The sequence below is a fragment of the Lupinus angustifolius genome, chromosome LG04 (genome assembly GCF_001865875.1).
Source record: "Lupinus angustifolius cultivar Tanjil chromosome LG04, LupAngTanjil_v1.0, whole genome shotgun sequence".
Taxonomy (NCBI): domain Eukaryota; kingdom Viridiplantae; phylum Streptophyta; class Magnoliopsida; order Fabales; family Fabaceae; genus Lupinus; species Lupinus angustifolius.
This window is the reverse complement of record NC_032012.1, coordinates 10,091,152-10,104,271: the sequence shown is the minus strand read 5'-3', so window position 1 is coordinate 10,104,271 and position 13,120 is coordinate 10,091,152. Positions and strand designations below refer to the sequence as shown.

Genomic DNA, 13,120 nt, shown 5'->3' with positions numbered 1-13,120 from the left:
TTCATGTAAATTTTACATCAAATGTTTGAAATTTACAGCCTCAGCTTCAGGAGAGTTTTACCCAATAATACTGTTGAAGACAAGAGTAATATATATATATATATATATATATATATATTCTGGTGTAAATATTTATACATAGTCGGTATATTATTCACCGACTTTTTTTAAGCCTTGCAATAATAACCTAGTTCCAGAGAACCAGAAAGGGGAACACAGCCAATGAAATATGACTTTGTTTCAAAAGTTATAACAACAACAATGCATCTAATCACTTCACATTTAGACACATCTTAAGATAATGGCAATTTAAACAAATCTAAACATGAATTTGCAAAATTAGCACATTGAAACTTCATTCAATTACCAGGTAACCTAGAGTTTCAACAAAAGTTTGACAAAACAGTGAAATAAAAGGATCAATCAAGCAAATAAAACATACCCGTACAAAAGTTTCGGAACTCTATAAAATGGTAGCAAAAAATGGAAGTAAACTTGAAACTCAGCGTTTCCCACCTCCACCACCGAGTTTGGGACCTTTTGACGCGGCACCCTTTGAAACATTTCCTTTGCCTGATTTTTGTGATTTAGCCACAACTTCTGCCTTCTTAGCCTTCTTCTCGTCCTTTGTTTTCTTTATCCTCTCCTTAATTTCACTGCACAACATAGTTAATTCAGATAGTAAATTGTGTTAATCTGAGAAGCACGTTATGATAAGAGGACTCGAGCAGTAGATTAAAAAACCTACCGAAGAGCAGCTTCCCTGGCAGCATCTCGAACTTCTGGCTTTTCGGTTCTTCTTTTCTGGATAACTTCCAAAGTAGCACCAACAATAGACCTAGAGTACGGTTTTTTGGTAGCACGACGCTTCTTCTTCACAGCTTCTTGAGCAGCATCCTAACGCAACAAATTCAGACAAAAATTCAATTAAAAATCATGCAAAATCAGTGATGTACTTGCCACACGGTAAACTCCATAGTCGAAATTCAACACAAGTGGGAGTATCACAACATTTCAGCCTTCTGCCAGGTTCATTATTGACAATTATGACTTTAAACCGCGAGTTAGGAGTTACGTGATCTTAACAATTTAACAAAGTCTTCCAATTAAATAAACACCTTCTTGTGTTGCTTCCTATACATGGCGGTCCAGGTAAGCTTTGATGGCTTTAAACGGTTGTGGAAATATCTCTTGCATTTTGAGTTGACAAACAGGAAGACCTATTGAATCAAAAGACAGAAATCCTAACATGAGTATCTAGTAATGAACTAACAAACACATCAAAAAAAGAAAATACATAGTCCCCGAAATCTGAAGTAAACCACATTCATTAACATCACCTGAGAATCACCACGAATAAATCTGATGCCTCTCCCTGGGTATATCTTCGCACCACTAAATCGGCAAAGCTCCGTCCTGACATGGCAGTAATAAATCACATACTGAATATTAGATTTATTAATAACAAACTATACTAAATGCATAAGACACAGCTTGGTTTATGATTCATTGTTCTCAGCAGTTTCTACTATAGGTGTTTATAATTTTGAATTGCAAAATATATTACTCAGAAATCACTCAGACAAACCCTATTTTTTTGTGAAAATTGTACAGAATTGCAAAAAAAAAACATTATATCAAGAATCAACAATGCAACCCAAATATGAAATTGACAAATGAAAAATACCCTAAAATCAGATTCTGAATATGAAATTGCACAAAGCAAGGTAAATGCAATCAATACAATAACTTTATTAACAAAATATGAATAAAAAACAAGAATGACCAAATACTTCAATTCATCAAATAACAATAAACTAAAAAAAACCAGTGATTTATTTTCATTGAATCGAACATAATATGAAAAGCTTTACAGTTAAGTTTAGCAATGATGAAGATGCACATGGATAATTAATTAGTAACAGAGAAAATGTTAAAGATGAAGAAAACATACTTGAGAACCATGGTTGCTGCTTTAAGCGTAAACCCTAGAATTCAAAATCTATTTCTATTACATTCTGCATATTAGGTCAATCTTTGGGCTGAAATATAATGGGCTTTAGGCTACCCACTCTAGGCCCAATTCCAAGTAGGTATGTTTTGGCTTCAAAGTAACGTATGCGTTGGTCTAATAGTATAAGACGCTAGATCTCTGGAAATACCAAAATCTCAATGCCTCGATTCTTGAGAGCGTCATTTATTGAAGAAGATAATCACGCATTCGGCAAGATATTATTAGTTCCTTACTTATAGCGTAAATGATATTATTGATAGTATAAAAAAGTAACGATGTGCTTTCTCTTAAAATAAACATTAGATTGAGGAAGACATTAATGTACTAGTGTAAGATCTACTAAATTCTTTGGATGACCGACTTATGGGAACAACACTTATGTTAATGAAGCAATGTTAGAGTAAATTCTTTGAATCGGTTACCGTTTATCTGAAGCAATGTTAGAGTAAATTCTTTGAATCGGTTACCGTTTATCTGAAGCAATGTTGTTGTAATATTACGTAGGATGGATAAAATTTCAAAAGCTATGACTGAATCATAATCTATTAAAAGTGACTAAGATCTATATGGTAAAAACATCATACCCCATAATTCTATCTAATTAAAGGTGAGAAGAAAATTTTGCATATGCTTGAATAAGTTCAAATTAGACGTAATTCCCTATATAAATATATTAGATTTTCTTATAAAAGAAGAATATGGAAGAAATAATGTAATTTAGGTGTTCTAGAATAATGTTATAATTTTGAATTTATAGTGTTTTAAATGAAGGAGGAATGACCCAAAATATAATTTTATTTGTTTCCCTCACAAATGATAAGTGAAGGTGTAATTTAATTTTATTATTAGAATTAATTACTCATAAATCCCTTTACCTAACGTAATCCCATCCATGTAGCAGTAAAAATAAAAAGAAGTAAAAGCTCATAAAAAGCCATTGCTAATTTCGTCATCATCAGCTTTTGTAAAAGCACTTTTTTATACCGTACTAACTGCTCCACCTACTAATCTAAACCCATCTCACTATCTCCCAATGTGTCACAACAATTACATCACCACATGGCCCACCAAAAAATAAGAGAAAATATTATTTTTTTGATTTCTCATATGTTTTCTCGCACTTGAAGCAATCATGTCCAAGCCGGGAACATCCATAAGTACATGATGCTAACTCTTCCAGCTAATATTTTTTCATCTACAAGACTTGAATCTGATACCTCGCTTAAGAAGAATCAAACATGTACCACTTATATCAACATCTGGTTGGTAGAGAAAATGTTACCTTGAAAAATATAAAAAAATTCAGTGCACTAAATATAAATATAAAAGAAATCCATGGCTATATGAGTTAAGGAAAAGAATATATCTTTAAGAAAATATTATTGGTAATATAAAAAAAAGCAAAAAAAATTATATTTGAATCATATAAAAACAATTTTAGCACGAGTTTGGCTTATTATTAAGAAGGTAAAATTGGAATTGGTTTATTTTGAAAATTATAAAGTTTTAAGTTTAACTTATCCATCATTTAAAAATTTATATTTTCTCTTCAAATTATTATTTTAGTATTTAGGAGTCAACCTTTTAATCAATTTAAAAATTTAATAAAATCTTACACAATTATATACCAATGCCATCTTTTTTCAAAAAATTTATTATTTCCTCACCATTTTCCTACCTGTAAATGAAACACAATAAAAATATAATACTATATCAAAATGACAGTGCATAAGAATTAATGTGTAGTTAATGAATAACATTATATCTGATTACATTATTTTATAAAAAATCTTATTACATTACTGTCTTATTTATATAATGTATATATTTTAGGTATTTCATCAACTATTGTATACCAAATTTACCCAATTTGATTAATTCAAGTAAGAACTTAATTTTGACCCTGAATTTATCTATTTAATTAATTAAAATGACCAAAATATACCGAGTTAGAGTAAAAAAAAAGGTAAAAAAAAGTCAAGAAATGTAAGAAAAGACAAAACGAAATACATGGAGAAATAATATGTAGGACCCATCTCCCAAATCCAACGGTTACAATCACGCGTCATAACTGGTATAAAATCTGGACCGTGAAGATTTTGCTTCGTTTTTGTGTTACTCTCACTCACTCTTTCTTTGTCTTCACACTTTTTCTCTGTTACTCTCTCAAAAAAAAATAAAAACTCTTACAACACTAGATCTTTGTTTTTTCATTTCAATTTTAGTTTCTCTGGTTCGAACCGGTTCCGGTTCGGTCCGGTTCACACCACATGGGTCAGTGTTACGGCAAAACCAACCCGAATCGCGAAACCGAAACTGCCACCGGACCTTCCGGTTCCCGGTCACCTTTTCCGGCAGCTAGCGGTGGTAACGGTTACCAGTCGGTGAGGAACACGCCGGCGAGGTCATCGTCATCTCAAGCGAGTCCATGGCCGAGTCCGTACCCTCACGGGGAGGGTGTGTCGCCGTCGCCGGCGAGGGGTACGACGCCGATGAGGTTTTTCCGGCGGATGTTTCCGCCGCCGTCTCCGGCGAAGCATATAAAGGCGTCGTTGGCGAAGAGGCTGGGGAGGAAGGTGGAGAAGGAGGGGATTATACCGGAGGAGGGGCGGGCGGCTTCGGCGGCGGCGGAAGGGGAGGAGGAAGTGCTGGATAAGAGGTTTGGGTATGGGAAGAATTTTGGAGGAAAATATGAATTGGGGAAAGAAGTTGGGAGAGGGCATTTTGGTCATACTTGCTATGCTAAGGGTAAGAAAGGTGAACTCAAAGATCAACCTGTTGCTGTTAAAATCATTTCTAAGGCCAAGGTAAAATGAATCAAACAATAAATTATATACCCAATTTAGTCGATGAGATGTTTTAAATAGCGATTGTGGTAATGCTGTGTTTAATGTGATTTCGCTCGTAAATTTGGCTGATACTTGTCCGGTTGTGGAATGCAATTTAAAACTATGTCGGATTTCGGTCAAAGTAGTATATGATAGGGACTGATTTGTTCCTAGCATTTATCCTAATAGAAGTAATAATGACTAATTTGGCTGGGATTTGAGATTTGTAGCGAAATTAGAGTTTTCTTTTTCGGGTACTTAACTAGGGGTATATATTTTTCTTGGAATTTGGGTATTTAGACGTGATCTTATTTGATTTGTGTTTTTGCTATTTGTATTGATTGTATTTGGTTTGGACTCTTTATGATGATTACATTTGGGCAATTCAGGTTGAATTTTGTTTTCCTAAAGTGTCAATCAGTCTGGTTCATTTAGAGTTAAATTGTTTGCTGATATGCATGATTTACGATGGGATGTTATGGCGTTGTTTGCTTCATGTGACCAACTCGGCTTGATTGTTGTTGTTGGTCAGTGTCTTGTCAATCTTTGCTTGATTCATTGCCAGGAATCTATGACATTGGTTGGCTGTTGCTGCATGAGATAATGCTTGTCATTTAGTTATTTAACGCCATTTCCCTCCTGAGTGGTGATCGATCTGGGAACTGATTTGAAAATTGTCGTTTGTGAAGTTAACAAATTTCCTACTAGATCGGAGTACTGAAACTTGTGCCTGAAAATGATAAAATAATCAATAAATTATGAATTGTAGTTATTCCATCAGTGTTTTGCCAAACTTATCAAGTGACATAATAAATAACGGCGAATAGCATAATGAGATAAAGGAATAAGTTCCAAATCATCGGTACAAAAGATAATTGGCTTTAATAGTTAAGATAATGATTGGAGTGGACTTTTTTATTGAAAAGAAAATAGATTTATGGAATGCTCGAGAGCGTGAATATTATAGCTGCGAGATTAATGTACAAGCTAGGTGAAAACTCTGCTAGCACATTTTTCCATAAATAGTATGCATTATTGTCAAATAAAAAGACATCATATTTTTTCATTTCCCCCTTTTTAATATATTTAGTTGTGACTGCCTAGCCTCTAGATTTCTCACCAATTTGTATTTCACTTGAAATTTTTTTAACTTCTGTAACTAAAAGAAAGTAGTGAGACACACTCGTTTTCTCTTCTAATCTATTGCCATGTGCTTAAATTTAAACTTTTGTTTAGAAGAATAGAGATGGTGAGGGTCGAACTTTAGACTACATAGTCATAAGACTCTAATATCATATCACGAATCACCTTAATCGATAGTCTATCGTCTTTTATGAATAGATGATATCCCTTCTTTCTCTCTAATGGCTTCATTTATATCATATTAGATTGGTTTTTATGTCTGTTTGTCCAACACTACAACATCCCTGCAACATCGAACTTACGCTCTTGCTCACTATTCGTTACCAAACTTTCAGTACCATAAAACATCAGAGGCCTTGTAGTTGTGCAGGAAAATTTTCCATTAAGCTTGAGAAACACTTTTCAATCACAAAAAACATCTTAAGCATTTCACCATCTCATCCAAACTAATTGAATCATATGGTGGCACTTTGCATGCTTCTTGCTGAATACTAAATTACTTATATATTAAATACCTTCAGTTAATTTCTGGCACCACATTTATTCATTATCAAATTAGGCATGTCTGTCCCTGACTTTATGAAATATATTTCGGAGTTCACAAAATTAAGCACTTGCTACTTGGGCCAAATAAGTTTATGGTGTATGCAATATCACTTACTATAACCTTGTTTAATTTGTGAAGTTTTAGGAACTGTGTTTATTTAATCGGTAATTGTTGATATCTTAAACCAGCCCTTTACTGCATCTTAATAAGATTGATTTGGCAGATGACCACAGCAATAGCAATTGAAGATGTTCGTAGAGAGGTGAAGATATTAAAATCTCTATCTGGCCATACACATCTCGTCAGATTTCATGATGCTTGTGAGGATGACAATAATGTGTACATAGTTATGGAGTATGTCTTTTATCTTGTTTTCAATATCATCTAACATCTATGATTAGGATTTGGTGTTGGATTGCTAGAGAACTGAATATCGTAATGTTTCATTTGTATGTATTTTTAATTTTAATAAACGTACACATTGAAACATATAAAGGGCATTGGTAATCTTATACTGATTGCTTTTCTGTCAGTCTGTGCAATCAATTTCCACTTTCTCAGTTTTTATTTCTTATTTTATTTCATTCCTTTTCATTCTTAGAATGTTTACCGAGTTGAACCACACTATTGTAATACATGATAAAGTGCTTTGAAGTTTGTACTCAACATATGATTTGAAGGAGGATGCATTATGCTGAGTTATAATTAAATTTGTGGGGACCTTGATCTTCTAATGTGGCATCATCATATAGTAACCTTTATGCGATTTTAATTTCTTATCAGATTGTGTGATGGCGGGGAGCTACTTGACCGGATTTTGTCAAGGTTAGTTTTTCTTTGTTGTACTTGTGATTTGTGATTCTCTAAGAGGGTGAACCTTGGGGGAAATGTTAAGGCTGCTGGCTTGTGACCTATGGTTACAGGTTTTAGTTGTGCAAACAGCTTGTTACGGGGGTTAGGATGTGTACATTTGTTCCTCTCCAAACGTCACAATGACTAGAGCCTCTTGCACTCAGTCGCCTTTTTATTTTATTCTATATATGTTTTTTGTGATTTTCAACTTGATACAATCTTTGAATTTTAAAAATATTCTCTTATATTGTAGGGGAGGAAGGTATACAGAGGAGGATGCCAAGGTTATAGTTTTTCAGATTCTCAGTGTGGTTGCCTTTTGTCATCTTCAAGGTGTTGTGCACCGTGACTTAAAGCCCGAGGTTTGTGCATTACACTTCTTTCCTATAATAATTTGTAATGTGAACATGTAGTTCTCTTTTTAACTTCTGCTATGCTTACTTATATAAGGATAAGAATGTAAGGAGCATTGCTGATAATTTATCCATGTTCGGTTTTACAGAATTTCCTCTTCACTTCAAGAAGTGAAGACGCTGATATGAAGCTTATTGATTTTGGTCTATCTGACTTCATTAGACCAGGTAATAATTAGAAAGGTTCTTAATTTTCATTTTCCTTACAAAATGATCTCTTTTCCTTAAAGCCAACCCTCTTAATTTTTCCTTCTCGTGTGTTGATATACAGATGAACGATTGAATGACATTGTTGGAAGTGCATATTATGTTGCACCTGAGGTCCTTCATAGGTCATATAGTGTGGAAGCAGATATATGGAGTATTGGTGTTATTACCTACATCTTACTATGTGGAAGTCGACCTTTCTGGGCACGAACAGAATCTGGAATTTTTCGTTCTGTGCTCAGAGCTGATCCTAACTTTGATGATTTACCTTGGCCGTCTCTATCTCCAGAGGCTAAGGACTTCGTAAAAAGACTCCTAAACAAGGACTACAGGAAAAGAATGTCTGCTGCCCAAGCTCTAGGTAAAATGTCATATCAGTTTAGACTATGGCAGGTTCTAGATCTTGTATAATATTCATTTTTTAATCTTCACAAGATTCTTATTTGTGGCGAACACATATAGAAAAGAAATGGAAAAGTGCACTAACATCCGCCAAACTTTATGACTTCTGCAAACAGACACCTTGAACTATTTTTCATTCCCAATTAGCTATTAAATGACAACCATCTTTGAAATTGGTCCCACTGCCCCGTTATGTTACTAAGGATATGCAAATCCAGTTATTTATTTTATATGAATCTCCACTGTTATCTTAATATTTTTGTTCAATATTAGCACTTGCCCACTAACTCCGAAACACAATTTTTTACCTACTATCAAGTAACAATTAACTAATAGTCATGCTTCTTATCTATTCTCTACTTGGATATATATATGATCTAACTGTGGTTATTCTTACAAAAATGAATGGTTGGATTGGTTCACTGTTAGTGCTATAATGGTGACTTAATAGAGGGACCAGTTTCACTAATAATTGTTGTTTAAGGACTAATGGAGAAGAAAAAAATAGTTCATGGTGATCATTTGCGAAAGGCATAAAGTTTAGACGGGTTGATGCACTTCTTTGAAAAAGAAATAGCATATTGACATTTTTATTATAAATTGAATAGTACATCCATATTGTTGGTTGTGGAATTTCAACCCCCACTATCCTGGTCCAACTGGATGGAGAAAAAATACCAGTATTGTGAAAAAACATTCATTGTCTTTCTTGTATTTCTACCATGTTGCATTGGTGTTTATGGTAGACAGTCAAAGTGTTAACTCACATGGTTCTATATTTGCAAATTGAATTTTATAACTAATTAATGTGCACTTGTGTAACTGCAGCTCATCCTTGGTTGAGGGACGACAACCACCCTATCCCTTTGGATATAATAATTTATAAATTAGTGAAGTCTTATCTTCATGCAACGCCATTCAAACGCGCAGCAATGAAGGTATTTTTTATTACATTTCCTTGAATATGTTTATGCTGATTTGAACTTTAGGGGGAACTTAGTTTGTATAAATAAAACATTAGATCCAAATGGCCTTTCTGAACTCTGAAGACTTGATTTATGATAGAACAAAATGATGCCGTTTGATCCATGTAATTGACCCACTTAATCAACATTTTCTTGTTTTCGACACTTCCTTCATCAAATTATGAAACCAGGAAACATAATGAAAAAGGTGCACCTTGTTGTTACTATTAACGAAAACAAACTAGATACCAAACACCCCTGTAGTTTTTTCTTTGGTTTTGCTCTTCCTATATTCTTGGACATGTCTGCACTAAACATGACATTGTTCAGTTCATGTAGCCGACCCCACCTTTTGGGATCAAGGCTTGGTTTTTGTTGTTGATGATGTCTTTACTGAATATATATACATGCATGCTTACTGTATATTTTAATCAAGTTTTCTATACAATTAGTTGACCATCGTTTCTCAATAAACATTACATCCTTATTTTGTTTTGACTATCTGCTCTATTAATCAATATTATCGCTGGAAATTCCGGTGTCTATACTGCTTTAATATGCTTCATGTTATGGAAAAACCAGTTGTGTTCTATGATTGTGGTTTGACATTGATTTCTAAGATATTATTCTTTTTTCACCGAAAACTTCATATATTCCTTTGATCAATACTGAAATTAGAGGATTCTTTATTGCACAATTTTTTCATGCATTGGGATTCTGACCCATCCTTTTCATTTTTATCCAGGCCCTTTCAAAAGCATTGACAGAGAATGAGTTGGTGTATCTTGAAGCACAATTCAGATTATTGGAACCAAGTAGAGATGGATATGTCTCCCTTGAAAATTTCAAAATGGTTATATGCTGCTTCCCTTTTAGTCCTACCAGTCTTGTTATGGTTGAGTTGGATTTTTCTTTTTGTATGCTGTGTTTGTGAGAGAGAGGATGGTCATTTCATCAACACAACTAGCTTTTTTCTGTATAATTTCCCCTGGTTCATATCGGTATAAATGTATGTCTTCTGTGTTTTGAAAGGTTGTTCTCTTTGCAGGCTCTTGCACAAAATGCAACTGATGCTATGAGGGAGTCTAGGGTTCTTGACATCGTACACATGGTGAGCATTATTCTTATATAACTTCGGTAAATGCGATGTAATTGCATTTATTTATTTTGTGCTTATTTCCTACCTGTGCATTTTTCGGAAACTTGACCCAAGCATGGCACTTAATTGCTATCTGTGAAGAAAATTTCTGGGGAAAATATTTCCATTTGCAATGTTGTTTATAACATCCTATTTGGAGCTAGGCGTTAAGAATCAGACTGCTAAATGCATAATTATTTTTTGAAGTAGTGACATGGAAATAGTTCTTCGGCTTGTGGTTTAAAACCTAGTGATATTCATTTTCTTGATTGGATAATTTTATAGATGGAACCACTTGCCTATAGAAAGATGGATTTTGAAGAATTTTGTGCAGCTGCAACTAGCACATATCAATTGGAGGCACTTGATAGATGGGAAGATATTGCGAACACTGCATTTGAACATTTTGAGCGAGAAGGCAACCGTGTCATATCGATCGAAGAATTAGCAAGAGTAAGTGATTTTAGTTTCCTTTCCAATATAGATTCTATTTTGCCCAACTAGCTCATAAGCTACAAGTCAAAAGATGATAAACTACTAACTCATGAAGTAGCCTAAATGCATAATAGGGCATGCTTGTGAATTTCCACTATCAATGCACAACCCATTTTATCAACATTAAAATAAGGAGATTAGAGATAAAATGTTGTCATTTTTAAGAAGGGGAGGGTGAAAACGAAAATTATCGTTATTCCCACTAGCTTATCAAATACGAGCTTATTTATCGATCATCGCTACTACCATATATGCTATCAAATACACTCATAATACATGCCTCCATTTTTCAGGTTTGACAGGGACTTAATTGCTATACTTGTCTATGTTTTTCTATTTTATGGCTGCAGGAGTTGAATCTTGGTCCTTCAGCTTATTCAATTCTCAAAGATTGGATCCGAAATGATGGAAAGCTTAATTTACTTGGATATACAAAATTTTTGCATGGTGTTACTCTCAGAAGTTCAAACTCAAGACACCGTTAGTTTTAGGCCCTTTGGTATATAGAGGTGGGAGATAAAAGATTTATAGGTTTTTAAGGATTTTTTTTGTTTCAGGGTGAGAACAGAAGAACATTATAAATGAATGTGTTAGCAAAAAGCTAATGGGGGAATGTTGAGTCAATTTTATGTTAAAAATCTTCCCTCTCACCCTATTTTTCAAATGATATGTTATAAGGTTTTGAGCTTGTGCTTATTCATTGTTTTGTGAATGCAGGAAAGGACTAGAATCAAAATTAAAGCAATTTGTACCAATATAGGTTGAACTTTTATACTAGTTATAAAATTTCCCTTGTGACTAGGATCAAGATTGAAACTAGAGTGGGCAAAATAGGTTGGACCAATTGGGATGGTTATAACTTATAACCCATTTGATAGATGGATGAGTTTAGGTACTTAAAAGTATCCTCAAATAGATCCTTGATCATTTTGTTCCAGTTTGATAGGGGCCCAAACTTACATATTCTCAATGTTCTCAAATCTGATTTAAGTAGTTTAAATAGTTAAATTGTCGGATCGGACAGAGTAATCTCATATATATTTATTTATAAATGCAAAATTTTAATGATAGTTGATAATTATATTGAAGTAACATCTTCATTTTTTTGGGCTGAAGTAAATAAAATATAAGAATAATGTTCTGTTTTTTTATTTAAATTTTAAGTGAACCGACCGGTTCACTTTCTAGTTTAATTGAGTTTAGCACGGTCGAATTGGAATTTTCTATGTTCAAAGTGGTTTAACTCCTTTATTTGGTTAAAACTATTAACTAGAACTATTTTCAAGTCTGATTAGCAATTAAATCGAAGTACCTTCCAATCATGTGCTCACAACATTACCTATTCTAACTATAGAAGGTGCATAATTTCTTCACACTTTCCAAATTGGTGTTTTGTGTTCCATTTTGGCAGGTAAACCCTATTATGAAAGAGGAGAAAGATGTAGAATTGATTTGAAGAATTTGGATATAATTTTCATTGATACAAGCAATAAGCATTTTATAGTAGTGATACACACATGCCTTGTAAAGCAAGTAACATAAACTTCAAGATAAAAAAAATAGTTAATGTGATACTGAACATGTGATAATGCATATTTATTAACAGTATAAAAAAATTATATTGAGAAAATCTGAATGTTAAGGCTTCATTCATTTTAGTCGTTAAAGTATAGATAAAAGTTAATGCTGCTATTTTAATTTATCGCTGAGATTTTTTTAAAAACCATATATATCCTCTAATACGATAATATTGTTAGAATCAAGTAGGATCATTAAGGATGACAAAAAATTTCCGACCAAATATAAATATTTAGTATTTAACATGCATTTACATGAACTCGAAACCGAGACACATATTTAAGTTAGAACTTTCTAAGATGATAATGAGAACATGCAATTATTTTAATCTGTATATTTAATCATTACGCAATATAAATATAAAAAGGGTCATGTGAGATGAAAACTTTATGTACCACTCTAGTAAATTTAAAAAAATGAATAAAACCTTGGCTTTGTTTGAAAAATAATTTTTACATTATTGGATTTATTGTTTTGGAATTGATTTAAATATATATTGAGTCACTCCTCTTAATAAAACCTAAACATTATATTAGAG

At 33.3% G+C, this 13,120-nt stretch overlaps 2 protein-coding genes across 3 annotated transcripts; one reads left to right on the top strand and one right to left on the bottom strand.

Moving 5' to 3' along the window:
* On the bottom strand, positions 219–2,051 carry LOC109345733 (60S ribosomal protein L24-like). Of its 2 annotated transcripts, XR_002107437.1 has the most exons (6): positions 1,955–2,051; positions 1,341–1,416; positions 1,119–1,220; positions 749–897; positions 408–656; positions 219–364 (listed from the first exon to the last, which is right to left on the bottom strand). XR_002107437.1 is itself a non-coding variant. In XM_019584913.1 (5 exons), the coding sequence occupies exons 1-5, from the start codon at positions 1,963–1,965 to the stop codon at positions 503–505; spliced, it is 492 nt and encodes a 163-aa protein (XP_019440458.1). In that variant the 5' UTR covers positions 1,966–2,051; the 3' UTR covers positions 219–502. The 2 variants fall into 2 exon arrangements, 1 of the variants encoding a protein (XP_019440458.1); XM_019584913.1 differs by having other exon boundaries at positions 219–656.
* On the top strand, positions 4,170–11,759 carry LOC109345732 (CDPK-related kinase 3-like). Its single transcript, XM_019584912.1, has 11 exons — positions 4,170–4,821; positions 6,756–6,886; positions 7,316–7,357; positions 7,638–7,746; positions 7,887–7,965; positions 8,069–8,365; positions 9,235–9,344; positions 10,117–10,224; positions 10,420–10,482; positions 10,795–10,962; positions 11,355–11,759. The coding sequence occupies exons 1-11, from the start codon at positions 4,285–4,287 to the stop codon at positions 11,487–11,489; spliced, it is 1,779 nt and encodes a 592-aa protein (XP_019440457.1). The 5' UTR covers positions 4,170–4,284; the 3' UTR covers positions 11,490–11,759.

Bases quoted from the DNA above. Each gene is read 5' to 3' on its own strand.
- LOC109345733 (XM_019584913.1), bottom strand. The intron at 1,221-1,340 runs GTGATGTTAATG...TTGATTCAATAG, and splicing joins TTATTCGTGGTGATTCTCAG to GTCTTCCTGTTTGTCAACTC. The intron at 657-748 runs GTAGGTTTTTTA...TATGTTGTGCAG, and splicing joins GCCAGGGAAGCTGCTCTTCG to TGAAATTAAGGAGAGGATAA.
- LOC109345732 (XM_019584912.1), top strand. From the start codon at position 4,285: ATGGGTCAGTGTTACGGCAAAACCAACCCGAATCGCGAAACCGAAACT. The intron at 7,358-7,637 runs GTTAGTTTTTCT...CTTATATTGTAG, and splicing joins CTTGACCGGATTTTGTCAAG to GGGAGGAAGGTATACAGAGG. The intron at 8,366-9,234 runs GTAAAATGTCAT...GTGTAACTGCAG, and splicing joins GTCTGCTGCCCAAGCTCTAG to CTCATCCTTGGTTGAGGGAC.